Consider the following 16,945-nt stretch of genomic DNA (forward strand, 5'->3'; position numbering starts at 1 on the left):
CAATCGCTTTCGTAATAGCCTTGAGGAAGCCGTGGACCGCCGTGGACGATGACGCGATACGTGAAAGTGGGTGTGCCCGTTGCAGCGACTCGGTACGCTCACAGTAGTGCTCACAGTGCTCGCACAGCTCGGATCGGTTGTGTCTGTCTCTGCGCGTCCGAATACTCCGAGTTTTTCCACCGACAGGAGCTAGAGACCGGTAAGGAGAGCGACAGAGAGTGTCCCCCAGTTCGGTCATATAACTCGGTAATGTGTTCACGTCCTCTTTTTATTCCCTATCCTATCTATGTCGCTCGGAGCCGACGATGCGACCCGATGATCGATGACGGATCACCGGGTATGCCAATTAAGCACCCAACGTACTTAATCCCAAGGGAACTCCAGGAAACTTCGACCAAACTCCGATTAATTAATTTTTTATCGATTGATGTCCATTCGGTCAATGTAGATTTAATCTTGCCTTGTGAAAATAAAAATTGGAGCTAGTCAAACGTAAAAAAAAAGCATAAATTCTTCTCTTTTATTTTTTGTTGTCTCAATTTTCGCCTCTTGAAAACTTCATTCACGCCACTGTTATTCTCCCTTTACACTTACTCCAATTTTTATTTTTATCAAGGTGGTTGAAGAAGATAAAGAATAATAAAACTTAAAATGGAAATTAAAGTTAACCCAAACAGCACACAATATTTACAAAATATTTATAAGATTTATTTTAAATATTTTGTAAATATTTTTTGTGGTCTCTTAGATTGCACAGATCATAAACATTTATTATAAATATGATGAAATATTTATTATGAATGTTACAGTAAATACTATGAAAATACTTAATGAGACATTATAATCCAAGTAAAAAATATTTATTAGAAATATTTATTTATATTTATTATAAATAATGCATAAAATATTTAGTCTATATTTTAATAATATTTCGAATAAAACTTTATATAAAATATGTATGAAGTATCTATATAACATTTAAAAAAATGAATATTAATAAATATTTATCATAAATATTCTGTGCTGTCTGGGAATCTACGCATTGACATTTTAATTGTATAATTTGTCTTAAATAGCAAGAAATGATACATATTTTAATGACATATATATACGTATAATAAGTACTATACAGAGAATCAAACTTGGGTCCATTTCTGCTAATGTAATTTTAATCTCGGTTTAAATTATTCTTTATCTTTTTTTAATTCTTAGAAGCAGTTTAGAGAAGAAGATAAAATTTAAGGCGGAGTAAGAATAAGAAAAAGATTTAGACGCTGATAAATTGATCAAGGATTTTCAATAAGAAACACAGATGAGACAGACCTATAAGCGCATAATATTATTTAATATTAAATAATATTTTAGGCATATTCTCAGAATATTAAATATAACATTTTAATAATATTTTACTAAAATTATATAATATTAAATAATATTCCTGAAATATTAATGGATGGTTATATGTCCACTCCTAATAATATTATATGATTATTAAAAGTAACATTTATTTAATGTTACTGTAATATCGTATAAACATTAGAAAGTATTATAACAGCATTTACTTTAATTTGTAAAACTGTTACATCTGTTCAGTATAAGTATACGTTTAAAAACTAAAAATGATTTTTGCTCTCAGTTGTAGAACTGGATATGTACTTAAAATCACATTGAAACGTTTTTTTAGCACAAGATGCAGCATAGACTGATAAGAACTTTTCGTTACTGGATTGTGAATTCAAATTGCACAAAATTAAAAATAATTAATATTTATTAATATTTTAATAATGTTTCAGGAATATTAAAATATAATACCTAGGTTTATTATATAAGTGGACATATAACCTCTATAGAATACTCCTGTAATATTAAAAAAATATTTATGATATTTTCGAAATATTATAATAACATTATTTTAATTTTTTTTTAATAATATTCATGTAACATTCTAGGAACATTTTGCGCTTATAGGGTGTTTTCCAATGTTAAACAAAGACAAAATGATCATGTGTGTTATCATTATGTATTTTACACTGTGCATGCTTTCCATTTAGTACGTGATACAAAAATCGATACAAGTGCCCTTCTATCTTTGTTATTCACTGAATGTCAAGAAAGATAAAATGGTGTTTGTGTCGACTTATCTCACTAAAATGGAAATTTAAACACCTTGCGTCTCGTGCTGGAAAGCACCACAAGTTAATTGAAGTTTGGTCGAAACATAATGACAAGTTCTCGACCGCACCGGCCTCTGATCGTTAGATGATCGTGAGTCGCGATCACGCCGACTCACGTGAAACGTGAAAAAACGATAGTGCCGAGTCGGTGAGTCGATGACGCATCCGCCCGTTTATTGCTGACATGAGATCTGTTTCGCCAGGTATACATAATCTAGCTACAGGTAGCCTGGGAAAAAAACCTGCTGACCGTTACGGGAAAAGAAAGAAGCCAAGATGTCGCAGCAACAATATTATCCGTTCAAGGTACATAATCCCCTGAAAAAATTACTAAGTGGCAAGGTCATTGCTGGTCGGCTGCGATAATTAGCAGCATCATTCTATATCCGGAACATCGATCCACTGGCGTCGATCATCCGTATTTTTAACATCAGCCTAGTTTCTAAAGCGATTCACGTTCCGCCGAAGTATGACTAATCGCGCGCAAAAGTCAAGTAGAATCTTCCTTATCATCAAATTATTAATTATGAGAATTTTGCATAAAAAGGAAAAATATAAATCTTTGGCAAAAATATAAATGCCTATCAATCACTGGAAGTTGTTAATTCATAATTTTTTTGAAGATTTATATGGATTCTTTGAATGTGTAATGTCTGAATTATAATCATCCCAAACAGCACACAATATTTATAAAATATTTATAAATATTTATAAGGCTTATTTTAAATATTTTGTAAATATTTTTGTGGTCTTAGATTGCATTGATTATAAACATTACGAAATATTTATTGTAAACCTTGTAGTAAATGCTACGGAAATACTTAACAAGACATTATAATTCAAATAAAAAATACTTAATAGAAATATTTATTTATATTATTTAAATATGATTCTTTTTGTAAATATATTTTTATAAATTATTTATATAATTGTAAATATATAAATTTTTATAAATATAAGCATGTGATTGATCAAATTTCGGCTAACTTAATTGATAATTCAAATGACCTATTATATTTTGGATGAAATTATCAATTTTTTATTGTTTTTAATGTATTACTGGAGAGAGAGAGAGAGAGAGAGAGAGAGAGAGAGAGAGAGAGCAAAAGATTAAATTAATAGTAACGACTTATAGATAAAGATTTTGTTTTAAGCTTACCCGCAGAACATAAATTAACTGTAGTAACATTACATCAATATATTAATATAATTTCCTGCTCAATAATTGTTATGTACTACTTGTGTTATATTACATTTATATTGTGAAATTAAAAATTATAATATTGATATAAAATATTGCTGTTAATTTGTTCTGTGAGAAGTAATTCCGTCGTTTGAGTTAATCAGAGCTAGTTTAATCAAAGTCGCTCTAAATGTACAGATTTGTTCAATTCTGTCGAAGATTTTGCAAAACTTAATTGTTATAATCTGACTTATTGTGTTTCAGTGCACTCCAACTGTGTATCCCGCTGAACCGTTCGATCCAAACGCGGACGCTACTATCTTGCGTAAAGCGATGAAGGGATTCGGCACGGATGAAAAGGCGATCATCGACGTGCTTACAAAGAGAGGCATTGTACAGAGACTGGAGATTGCGGAGACTTTCAAGACCATGTACGGAAAGGATTTGATCAACGATTTAAAAAGCGAGCTAACTGGGAAACTGGAGGATGTCATCGTTGCCCTTATGACCCCACTGCCACATTATTATGCCAAGGAGCTGCACGACGCGATCAGCGGTATGGGTACCGATGAGGAGGCGATTGTCGAGATTCTATGTACTCTCAGCAATTATGGTGTCCGTACGATCGCCACATTTTATGAAAATTGTAAGATTTAGCTCAATTTATTATGTATTTTTATATAAATAATTAGATTTTCTTGATTAATTAAAAAATACATTATTTTCTCTGAATAGTATATGGCAAACCGCTTGAGAATGATCTGAAGGACGATACGTCGGGCCATTTCAAGAGATTGCTGGTATCCCTCGTGCAGGGAAACAGAGACGAAAATCAGGGAATCGATCATGCCCAAGCAATTGCCGATGCCCAAGCATTATACGAAGCTGGTATGTCACGAAATTCTTTTAAGTTTTTTATTTATTTTCTACTAATTAAAAAAAAATTAAAATGTTTGTCACTTTAAATGTATTTGACGATGTGCAATATTTTAATTATTTTTAATCTTAATACAGGTGAAAAACAGTGGGGAACAGACGAATCTCAATTCAATGCGATCTTGGTATCTCGCAGCTATCAGCAGCTGCGACAAACATTTATCGAGTACGAGAAAATATCTGGGCATGACATAGAGGTTGCCATAAAGAAGGAATTTTCTGGCAGCATCGAGAAAGGCTTGCTTGGAATAGGTAAAGCTTCCAAATAAGATATAAACGCACTAATTACATATCTATTTAGATTGTCACGAGTATGCCAAATTAACATTCTTATTTATGAATCACTACAGCTATTAATTTCATAATGTAACTAGTTTAGCCTTATGTTTCATATTTCTTTATAAACAGACACGCGTACTTCAGAATTAATTGATATGATCAAAATAAACTTGCTCGGTATACATTTCTCTTTTTGTTATACTTAGCTGAAAATAATTGTGTCTTTCAGTGTGAAACACGAGCAAGTGATTGAAATAGCAGTTCAATACAAGGAAATTATATGTCCCTTGAATGCAACGGAGTATCAATAATCCCCATAGCATAGTATGATATCACGAGTCGAAATTTTCATGAATACTTGACAACCCAAATTTACGTTCGCTTTCTGCGAACTTTTATTAAACGATCGAAAAATTTTCACAGGGCAGAGGCAAGTTATCGCAGCAAGATTTTACTTAATATAGCTTTTGTTTACCTATTTATAGAAATATTCATATGATTGCTGTGATTGCCAGATAATTTTTAGAGTTGGATACACTTTTGGACACGAGTACACATAGAACCCCGATAACTTTTAGTAGCGTGAAATGTGTAGGACATCCCCTAATTTTTTAGTCTGTTCTTCTTCATTTGTATATAATAATCCAATTTTCGGATTCTTTCTAATCCAGATTAATAGTAATATTTCTGATTTTAGTATAAAAGGAAAAGATATCTCTATTATTATGTAATAATTACTAAAGAGAAACATAATTTGAGTTGGTTCATAAAATGCATGTGAAAATGGTGTGAATATCTACATATATGGTATTGACCCTGTATATGTTATATCCTCTAACAATGTTGCATGGCAACTATTACATGTAACATATAAAAATATTTGTTAGACCTTATGCATAAATGTAGTATAATCTGTATAAGATCCTGATTGATTATAAACATAGTATAACTTTATAGCATGAAGAGAGAATGCTCCCAGTCAATTTACTCGTATTTATCCCTATAGTTTTCATTAATGTTCAATTAATATACGTATTCATCTATATGTTACGAATTATCTTAATTTTTAATCGACAGTGAAATGCGTGAAGTCAAAAGTTGGATTTTTCGCTGAACGTCTATACGCCAGTATGCACGGCATAGGTACAAAAGATCGAACACTAATCCGTATCATTGTGTCTCGAAGTGAAATCGACTTGGGAGATATTAAAAAGGCATTTGAAGAACGCTACGGAAAGTCACTGGAGAGCTGGATAGCTGTATGTACTCCAAATTACATACTTCCAAAGAATTCATTCTATTATTTAAATTATATTTTGTAATAAATTACTACTATAATGAGTATATATATTACAGGGAGACACATCGGGAGATTACAAGAAGGCTCTTCTCTCCCTGGTTTCCACATAATTTTGATAAAGTTATTAAAGGTCCAAGGTACACATTTGCCTATTGATGCATAATCTATAAAAAAACAATTTTATATATGCCTGCACGGATTCCAGCTTAATATATTGCTTACTATAATGAGAAATTTAAAAAAGTACCTTGCTGCATTTTTAAATATTATTTTTGTAATACTTTTTTGAAATCTTTACTGTATTATGTAGTAGGCCAGTAAAATTTCTCGACGCTCTGCGTTTCAATCTCGTTTATATATACGTATATACAAATTATATTTAATTAAATTATATTTTATATATTATTTTTATCAAAAGATTTACATAAAGAGTCTCAATGCATAAGAACGAGAAATGATTGAGAAATCAATGAAAATAAAATCAAGAACATTCTTTATTGTTTATTTATTTCCCTGCCTTTTTCATATGAACAAAAACAATATATATATATATATATGTGCATTTGTATGTGTAAATATAAATATACTTGTAGATCACAGTTTGTAAAATAAACTAATATGTTCCAACGTAAAACATTTTTACAAAACGCATGTATATGCTCATCAAATTAGAAGAAAAAGTTCATTTATCTCTTATTAATTATTTTGTACACAATAAATTATAAATACATGTTAAATATCTATATATTATGAAACAGATTAACATCAAGAAAACTTTCTCTGCATTTCTCTTTCACTATTCGCATTTGTCACATAACAAGCATATGGTAAAAAGACAAATGAAAAATAAAAGATGCGCGATTATTCTGTTCATGTAGTTAAAATAAATTAAAAAATAATGTAACACAGAGAAAAATTCACGAATATCGTTTAAACATCGTTTAGATTTAACATGTCTATAATATGAGTATTTAACAGTATTTCGTATATATATCAAATTAAAATTATACTTTGTACGTATATCAATTTACACAATTAAATATATATTTTTTGCTTTACTTTTATAATCATTTTCCTTCTACGCTGCTTTCTCATTATTTTACACAGAAAGAAAATCATTATTTTAAGTTAATCATGCATATATTTTCAATTTAAACATGTTTAAATATAAATGCAATAAAATGGGAGAGCAGTATAAAAGGAAAAATAGTTAGTAATAGAATAAAGAATATAAAGATTTCATTGTAAAAATAAACAACCATTTTAAAAACAAGTCTCTTCAAAATAGAAATCTTTAGAAAATTATGCTGTGTTTTGTCCTTTACGTTGTATTCGTTTTTCGTAGCCGATCACTTCTTCGGGGAGATACAGGAACTAAAAACGAGAAGTCTGATTCAGAATTTTAAATATATTCCATATTTTAAACATATACAAAACTAGTACCGGAAATAAAATAATACTTTTATTATCCGAAAGAATAGACCGAATAGACTTTAGACGTTATCCACGCTCGGATAATCATAGTTGGAAAATTAAAAAAAAATCTTTTCGTGTACTTCGAGAACTTCATACGTACATTTATTTTAAAAAATTATACAAAAATATGGACAAATTATACACTGTACAATTATAATATACAATTGAGAAGAATCTTAGTAAGTAAACAATTAATCTGCAAATTGATAGCAAATTTCAACAGAAATTGCAGCAGATTAATATTTGAACACAGGTTCTATTTTATTTTTGTCACCAAAACTGGCGTATACTTGCTGTAGACTTACAGTTGTTTCATTACGGCTGTTATTTTTCTTTGATAAAATTTGTTATACTTTTACCATCATTCTATCGATTCTATGACATATTTTGTATGACAAATTTTCGATTAAATTTATAATTTTCTCTCGATAAAATTTGTCAAACACTTTACAAAATTTTTTTCAATAGATTTGTCTATTAGGAATAATATATAATAATTAATATAGATAATAGTTCCCTTTTCAAACTTTCCGCTTGTTTTTTTTTAAGTTGTTGCCATGTTTAAATTTGATTTCATTAATTTTATATCTCACTCCAATTATTTTGTGTATATCCCTTCTAATGCTACAAACATACAATTTTGACAATGATACATTTTCGTAAAGAAAAATATGGCTAAAATATTCTTTTAAAGATCCTGACACAGTTTAAGTTTTTTTTCCAGAATTCTTTATATATGTAAATTCTGAGATATTTTAAGATTTCTTAAAAAAAGATCTCTAAAACTTCTAAAATTTTAAAAAGTTGAAAATTTTTTTTTACAAGTTCAGAACCGAGTTTGATATGAAAATATAAATTACATGTAATCTTATAGTTTTTGAGTTAAATATGATGTATCAATTTTATAACTATAAGATTATGTGAGTAATTTATGTTACACTATGTCGAAATCGGCTTATTTTACTCATCGTCCTCCAACATATAAAAATTCTTATGAATTTGTTTTTTTTATAATTCTAAAAATATTATTAGGTGCTATGAGAATATTTTTCATCGAAATGGAAAATAATATATAAAAGAAATGGAGAATAATGAAGCATATAAATATTGTTAACTAACAATTCAACATAGTTAAAATAAGAAGTAAATATTGACAAAAACAGTTCGGATCTTGATTTTGATATTTATGTTGTTAAGAGTACTTTCTTAAGTAATCTCCAGAAATGAAGTTTTGATCGTCATTCATTATTCGTTAAAAAATTATTCATAATTAAAGGTTAAAAATTGGTAAAAAATAAAGAAGGTAAAGCTGTAATGAACTCACGTTAACTACGCGGAATAAATAGATTATATTGAAAAGATATTTAATGTTTATAACAAACTATAAATCTCATTTCGCATTGTAAGCAGGAAACGGTGTTTTAGAGGTATTGACTTTACGTAGAAAGTTGAAAACTCATGTGAAACTGTTATGTACTTCAATATAATATAAAATATTTAAAAAATCATGTAAGTTTGTAATTTTGCAAAGTGCATGCTTGGAAGGACGAAAGGAATCTGCGTATTCACTTAAATATAAAAATGCAAATAATACGATATTTATATTAGGTAAAATTCAAATTATAGAGTTAAAACACACCTTTATATTAATCAATTTTATTTATTAATAAGGTCTTAATATATAAACATTGAGCGACGTATAAAATCTTTTGATTGCTATTCAGGACAGTGCCCTAGGACAACATATATGGTCTGTTCAAGAACAAAATTATCGGAGTTGGGTCCATTTTTGTCAATATTTACCGTTTCTCTTTCAAGTGATAGATTTCAGTTTAAAATATTAAAAGATTAAAAGAATCATTAACCTTGATTGTTAATGCCACTAGCGTTTTTTCTCGGACGTCCTCTAGGCCGGTCTGAGCCAGCCCTAATGTATTTGAATTTTTGATACATAATTGGATAAAACATCGCAGGCATTCTCTGAAAACACCTAAGCGATGGTGTTGACATCATATTGTCTATGGGTGGCCATGGTGTGTTGGGTATTGTTTGAAACTCGGTCTGGCAAACCCAATGTAAATCAAAGGCATTTTTCCTGAAAAGTATTTCCGAACATATATTTCTTTGATAGTGAAATCTATATGTTCTGATATCTAAGCAGATACATCTTATCGCTCATAATTATTCGAATGACAAATATTTTATATATACTTTGCTCTAATTTTAAAAGCTAAATGTCTCATATTGTTAATATAGATAATACTTTATTTGAATAATTGACGTTGTTTTTGTAGTAGATTGATTGTAATTGTATTTATTTTAAATTTAAATTACTGAGACAACGTTAATTGCGAACTATCTCTAATTAAAAAATTAAATTTAAAGGGGCTAATTAGGAGTCAGCACGGTAAGAAGTGCGCAAATTTATACTCGTAAACATATTTAATAGTATAGAATATATTTTTAATTATTAATTTGAACCTGAACGTTTCGACCATAGCTTTTGGCCATCTTCAGCAGAATACATACTTTGATAGAATCAAATATTCGTCGCAATACATCAGTTGACAAATTTACAGATCTTCTTATCGTTGATACTTTATATCATTGTCATACTTCTTGATACTGAAGATGGCCAAAAGCTATGGTCGAAACGTTCAGGTTCAAATTAATAATTAAAAATATATTCTATACTATTAAATATGTTTACGAGTATAAATTTGCGCACTTCTTACCGCGCTGACTCCTAATTAGTCCCTTTAAATTTAATTTTTTAATCGTAAGGAATCCATTATTATATATAGTTTTTTTATCTCTAATTAATCTTAAATTGATATCATGTTGAATATTTCCCATCATTTCGCTTTTCCACTATAATTTTAGAAGGCACTCATAATTACGATAGATTGTAGTAGAAAAACGAAATGATATTCAATATATCTATTCAAGAATAATTTTTTTATAATTCGATAAATGTTATCTTAATAATTTAAATTTAGAATACATACAATTACAACCAATATATCACAAAAACAACGTCAATTGTACTAAAACGTCAATTATAACAAAGTATTATTTGTGTTAGCAATATAGAACACTTACTTAGCTTTTAAAATCGAGATATAGCATAAAATATCTGTCGTTCGAATAATTATGACCGGTTGTATACATTCTTTTAACAGTTTAGAGTTATGTTCATTTCATTTACCTTTGTTCGATTGTATTTTCGTAAACATAAGCAAACGGTCCATTTTGTGGGATATGCCTCATAATATATCGGCCAGGAGTCAAGGATGATAATCTTTCGATTATATTATACAAAATATTTAGAGAATCTTCTACCTTAATGTTATAGAGTCGTTTTATCTCATTGCTCAATGATACTGTTGTATGTCTTTCTATTTGTATTATTTCTGAAGTACTAGTTTCTATCCTAACTGTAGTGATACAAAAAATATATATAGTCATGTGAGTAGTTCCATGTAAGAAGTGATGAATTAGTCGACAAGAGTTTCAGATATGATCTCAATTCTCATCTCTTATATATTTTATATGATTTATAAGAAGCTAATTAAATAATTAAATTAGGTAAAAGTATTATATAGTATAAGGGTAATATGAGATTGTGATCCATTTTGAGAACAATGAATCAATACATACATATATACATAATATAATCATTATAATTATAAAATAATACCTCTAGCTAATGATGTGTTTGGTCTAAATTTTAATGACGCCCACTGATGCAAGCTTTCCTCTAATGTTACAGCTTCAGCTCCGAATTCTAGCTGATGCTCCATCTTTGGTGATAATATTAAAGGCTGACATTTGTTGTTTGATAACATCTAGCAAAGACAGGTTTCATATTACATAATTTAATACTGACTATTAATATAAGTATGAGAAATATTCTTACCTCAACGCCATCCGTTTTTGTACGAACCAACATTTGGTAGACCTTTACTCCGTGTTTTATTCGTTCATGTTCTAGAAGATCCGTTTGTCCTATTTCGAAAAGATTATATGAAACATTTTTTTTATTTATTTTAGAATCAGTTTTGTCACTTGCTGAATCTAATTTCTCCGATTTATCTGTATCTGATAAACACAAATCTTGGTCAAAGATGTTAAGATAATAATTAGATAAATCATTATCGTCACTATTCGAGTCTGAATGATTTGCAGCCTTCTCGAGTTTGTCTTCTATCATATGTTTCGTTCTAAAATATTTGTCATAATATATACATAACAAATTCAATTTTTATATATTACGCTTTATGATTTATGCTTTATACTCACTTTTTTGATGATTCACTTTTAACATAATAGTACCTAAGGATATACTTATATATCCAAGAATTCTTTTGTGGTACAGTGGCAATGGTAGGTGGTAATCTTTTATCGACGTAAACAATATTCTTTCCACAATGTGATTTCACAACCACTGGTACAAGCCATGAGTCAGAATGATCCGAATCTATGTTGCTCAATAGACACTTGAGGCCACTAGATGAGATAACAATATCTGCTCCAGCTTCCATTGCAAGATTCTCGCAATATGTATCCTCGCTCACGGGTAATCTGAAATGTTGCGTCACTTTGTCAGGTTCGACGCACGGAGGATATTTTGCTAGCAATGATGCAGACTGCATGAACAACATTTGTTGATGATCGAGTTTCGGCAATATCACCTTTGAAAAGGATCCCTGAAAATGATAAAATAATATACATATTCAAATTAAATACATCAGGTAAATATCGATAACTTACCTGTTGCAAACAAGACGAGATCGTTACTTTAATATCTTGATTTTTTAAATTAGTCCTTTGTACAGAAAGTGGTATGCTTATAGATTCGACATAATATCTCGGTAACTTTTTAAACCTCTGCATTTTTGTGTTCCATTTTGATACCACAAATTCATTACATTTGATTTTCCAGTTAAAAGCATCATTCCATTGACTCTTTGCAAAATCTAGAAACTCCTTCTGTTCTTCAGATATTACCTTTTGCAATGCCTGGAAGAAGTTAATTTTAATTTCAATAATAAATCAGAAGTTTATTAAATTATTCATAAATAAAAGTAAATTTAAATTGTTTTTCTTGTTCTTTTTTGTCTTGCTTACTCTTACAAAATAAAAAATATTGAACTGGATATCAAAAAATATAACATTTTAAAATGCTTGATGTCTATTCACCATGTATTGCTCAAACTCTTTTCTCTCTTCATCGGACATGCTCTTTTTTTCATTGTCAGACAATCTTAATAAAACACGAAGGCACATAGCTTGCTGAGCCTTGTCCAAACGAGACTTTCTAGGAAAGCCAAACGATAATTTTCTTATGCCAGGTACATAAGATCTCTCTTGTTCTTGCATACGAGAGTTATCCTCATTCTTGGCTTCTTGCTGGTTGATTTCTAACTGGTTATCATCTTCCGAATCGGTCAAAACCTCGCCATCCTCGCGGAGATATTTTTTAACCAGTTCTATATCAACGTTAGCATACTCGTTTTCAATATCTTCAAGTGGATCTGTGAAGTTACCAGTCAAAATTTTATACATTGCGCTCTCCCGCTCCATTCTCTCATCCCTGATGAATACATTGTCTATCAAATCTTCCAACGGAGGATGCCTACAATAAGGTAACAATATCACAATCAAGTATAACATATAATAATATACAGGAAAATTTACGTTATATACAAATAAATATTAACCTTTAGTACACGTAATGGATCGTTCGTGCTTTGAGTTAAATTTACAAGTATAATTGATTCTTACATCACTTTAACATCTTAAGAAAGATTTATAAAATTATATATTTAAAAAAAGGGATCAATAAAGACTATTATTTACCCAAGTGCTCTTAGTATTTCAAAGAAAAGAAATGCGCAAAACACAAATGACTTAATTGTATGTACTAAGAATTAAATGTGAAGGGCTTGCTGCAATAATGGATTAATTAACATATTTTACAAATGGAGCTTTTAAAATGAACTTTCAAAATAAAGAAGTGAGAAAGATACCAATCACATCACTTTAAAGTTCATTTACAAAATATGAGTTAGCCCATCGTTACAGTAAATCCTTCAAATGTAAACCAAAAATTTAATACAAATCTTTCTATAAATTATAAAATATAGAATCTATCGTGTCAAACAGTCTAAATGTGTTATATATCCATGGATCATTCAATAAACGTGAAAAAGAATTGTACTCAAATCGTACTAATTGTATATAAACAGAAATTACAAAATCTACTTCCAATTTTGATATATAAATTTATGCTTCGAATTTACGCTTAAAATTATTTCATGAAATCGCTCACATACCAGTCGAGATTCCGAAACCTCTCCATGTTCAAACAATATTGTTTTTACAGTAATAAACACGAATGTCACGAACAGAACATTAGATATGAGTTCCTCTCGACGAGAGGACCGAGAAAAACAGAGAAGACTGAAGTTTTAGTAGAAAGGTTTCTCGTGCACACTCTTTTTATTTGCTCTAAGTGCAAAGCAGTTCGTTTTTACACGTTTTTTTCCACTCGATTTTTTGGAGTCTTCTTTCTTTCCTCTCTTTCTTCTCGACACGTGGTATGTTGTATATCCATTTTACTTCAAGTGCAGAAAATGTGACACAGCGAGGGCACAAAAAACAGAACGTTTATAAAAGAGTGCATGCAACATTGCACTTACACCATCTGCACGTCAAAACTTATCTGTCAGCTGACTTAAACGATAATATATTTATTCTAAAATATCTCTGTTTATTTTATTACATAGCTGAATCACATGAACTGTTTTGCTTGAAAATTGATGATTTAAAATCGCCGGAAGTTATCTCTTGTTTCACAAGGTCGGTGGAGTTACGTCAAAACGCGGCTGAAACAACCTTTTCGGCAGAATGAATTTCGGAAGGGTGGCTAATGTTAATGTTTTTCGCAAAATTCGACAGCTTGGTAAGTCTCGCACAAGTTTTCCATAATTTCCATAATTTTTCATAATTACGCTTGCTTCGTTTCGCGAGCTGAGTAGAATTTTCCGTACCTAACCTGAAAGTATCATTTACATAATCTTTCAATCAGAAAACATCATGCACTAAGGTTCTTTGAGTATCTAATAAAGTTTCTTACATTATTTGATATTTTGTTTATTATTTACTTAATATTTTTATATCATTATTTTATTAATTATTGAATAAATTGGAAATTATGGAAATCAACGATTCGGTTACAGAAACATTGATCAAGCCTGGTGGTTTACTTGTGCGAAGCTGTAATCCAACGCAGTTTCCCAAATCCACGTCGAGCCTCGCAAATCTGAACCGTTCTGTGATTCCTAACGCGAGTAATTATCCAAAATGCAGTATTCTGTCCAAGGTTGGTAGTTCTAGAATTTTTATTCTGATTTTATTTCTATTATCTATTCTTATATTTAAAAAAAAAAAATAAGAATAGGTGTGTATGCTACAAGATATATTTTATTTTGTCAAATCTTTTCCAGCTGTCTGCACAATCAACAGTCAGCATGACCCAAACTCGTGCAACAAGCGCTCAAGGCGATCATGTGCGCTTGTGGCTGATAGAGAGAATAGTGTCTGCATCCTTTCTGTCACTAATACCCGCCGCCTTAGTTTTAGAAAATAAATTTATCGATATAGTACTGGCAGCTGCTATTGTCATGCACACACATTGGTAATTGATATTCTTTGATAGTTATCTTCTTTTTTAGTTTTTTTATAAATTTCTATTATGTAGAAAATATGTTTGAAAGAATAATTTTGTTACACAGGGGATTGGAAGCTATCATTGTTGATTACGTACGACCCATTGTGGTAGGTACATTGGTTCCAAAAGTGGCGTTTCTTATGCTGAATCTACTCTCTGTTGCTACTCTCGCTGGTCTGTTCGTGCTGATTTATAATGGCCCTGGTCTTACAAAAACTATTAAAAATGGCTGGGCAATAGGTAAAGATAGATAGAAACCCGGTTAATATTACTACAGCAGAAATAATTTCATTACATATATAAATAACTTTTTAAGATAGTAGCTCATAAATTATTCCGAAATAAATTATTTACTAATTTAGCAACTTGCTTTCTCCCTTATGCTACCTAACTTTTCATATGTGATTTGCAAGTTGAATGACAGTGGAATATAAAGGATTGTTATTTATAATATGTATACATTGTGAGTTGAAAACAGAAAGATATAATTAATGTTATTTATACTACAAATCAATAACAGAATATTTTTTTCATTATTGTCAACACGCACATAAATGTACAACAGATGGAGCTCTGGAGATTAATAGGTAAATCAAATGAGACTTAATTGCCAGTAGGGGCAGCGACCTTGTCTATGAAGGTCGCCAGTTTCACATCTCTCTGCGACAATCCATTCACGTCGTGAGACGACAGAGTAATATTTACTTTATTGTAAACATTGAACCATTCGGGATGGTGGTCCATTTTTTCAGCCTGTAAAGCTACTCTTGACATAAATCCAAAGGCCTAAAAATTGAAACGTAATGTCAGATAACTGAACCACAAGGTCATAATAATTGTAAACAGCAATATTCATGTAACATACCTCATTGAAGTTTTTGAATACAAACTCCTTATAGATTGCATCCCTCTTTGCTTGGACAGTCCATCCCGTCGATAGCAACGGGCTCAAGTTTTGTTCTCTTTCTTCCGGAGATAATTTACTCTGACAAGGATCAACAATTTCCATAAATTATCATAATTTATTTTTTTATATAATTATAATCAAACATGATTTGACCAGTATCTTTTTGTTCATTATTTGTAATGTGGTAGTGCCTTATATAATTTTTATCAATATCTTATTTAACATCACTCGGAATATATGCAAATGTGACAAGATTTGTGTAACAAGCAGTAACAAGTGGCTGGCCGTCATATCACTTTCACTACGAAGGACTCGCCCAACAGGTGGATTTGTACGTCTTAATTACTCAATCGGAATTCTTTTTAATCTGAACAATCTGCGAAGTCGTCGACAAATTCAAGGACTTACCATCTTGGTTTTTCTCGAGACAGCGGCGGATAAATCTCTGCGATCCAGAATGCGCGATATACACTTTCGAACGTGATCCCCTCCACTCCCTTGCCTGGTCAATACAGCTATCATGTTATGTTGAAAACTCGTTCTCTATGTATAGTTTTAAGATACTGGATTTCTTGCCGATATCGCAATTGTGCAACGGACGCGATAAACGGCTTTTTTCGGTGGGAGTTAGGACGGACGAATTAATTTCTAATATAACATAACCTCTTGTTTAGCTCCATATTAAGATCAAGGACGAATATTGATACATACTTGATACAAATAAATGCTTATACAGATAATTTTGAAAAATAAAGAAATCACTTCTCGAATATTATTATTCGAATAAGATATTTTTATAATAAAAATATTTATATTCATATTTTTATAAAAATTTGAATTAAAATATTTTGTTTATTTAACTTTCTTTGACAAAAGTGTTTATATATATTTGTATACAAAAAAATAGTTTTTTTACTCTATCGATATATCTAAGAAAATGTTTAAAACATTTATA

General features: G+C 30.2%; 4 protein-coding genes across 4 annotated transcripts; 2 read left to right on the forward strand and 2 right to left on the reverse strand.

Moving 5' to 3' along the window:
- Positions 1–94: 94 nt before the first annotated feature.
- LOC108729954 (annexin B9) lies at positions 95–6,211 on the forward strand. Its single transcript, XM_018459356.1, has 7 exons — positions 95–199; positions 2,378–2,480; positions 3,622–4,003; positions 4,093–4,245; positions 4,372–4,545; positions 5,650–5,831; positions 5,929–6,211. Exons 2-7 carry the CDS (start codon positions 2,451–2,453, stop codon positions 5,980–5,982), a joined length of 975 nt encoding a protein of 324 aa, XP_018314858.1. The 5' UTR covers positions 95–199; positions 2,378–2,450; the 3' UTR covers positions 5,983–6,211.
- A 958-nt stretch (positions 6,212–7,169) lies between these two features.
- On the reverse strand, positions 7,170–13,983 carry LOC108729957 (uncharacterized). Its single transcript, XM_018459367.1, has 9 exons — positions 13,687–13,983; positions 12,551–12,986; positions 12,122–12,370; positions 11,651–12,057; positions 11,268–11,571; positions 11,049–11,196; positions 10,557–10,785; positions 9,214–9,443; positions 7,170–7,246 (listed from the first exon to the last, which is right to left on the reverse strand). The coding sequence occupies exons 1-9, from the start codon at positions 13,710–13,712 to the stop codon at positions 7,194–7,196; spliced, it is 2,082 nt and encodes a 693-aa protein (XP_018314869.1). The 5' UTR covers positions 13,713–13,983; the 3' UTR covers positions 7,170–7,193.
- A 146-nt stretch (positions 13,984–14,129) lies between these two features.
- SdhD (succinate dehydrogenase, subunit D) lies at positions 14,130–15,476 on the forward strand. Its single transcript, XM_018459368.1, has 4 exons — positions 14,130–14,315; positions 14,593–14,735; positions 14,860–15,050; positions 15,148–15,476. Exons 1-4 carry the CDS (start codon positions 14,261–14,263, stop codon positions 15,335–15,337), a joined length of 579 nt encoding a protein of 192 aa, XP_018314870.1. The 5' UTR covers positions 14,130–14,260; the 3' UTR covers positions 15,338–15,476.
- Positions 15,477–15,562: 86 nt separating this feature from the next.
- Pcd (pterin-4a-carbinolamine dehydratase) lies at positions 15,563–16,656 on the reverse strand. The gene is made up of 3 exons (XM_018459369.1): positions 16,399–16,656; positions 15,949–16,068; positions 15,563–15,869 (listed from the first exon to the last, which is right to left on the reverse strand). The coding sequence occupies exons 1-3, from the start codon at positions 16,510–16,512 to the stop codon at positions 15,687–15,689; spliced, it is 417 nt and encodes a 138-aa protein (XP_018314871.1). The 5' UTR covers positions 16,513–16,656; the 3' UTR covers positions 15,563–15,686.
- Positions 16,657–16,945: the final 289 nt, after the last annotated feature.

Source organism: Mycetomoellerius zeteki, unplaced genomic scaffold, assembly GCF_001594055.1.
Source record: "Mycetomoellerius zeteki isolate Tzet28-1 unplaced genomic scaffold, Tzet1.0 scaffold82, whole genome shotgun sequence".
NCBI lineage: Eukaryota > Metazoa > Arthropoda > Insecta > Hymenoptera > Formicidae > Mycetomoellerius > Mycetomoellerius zeteki.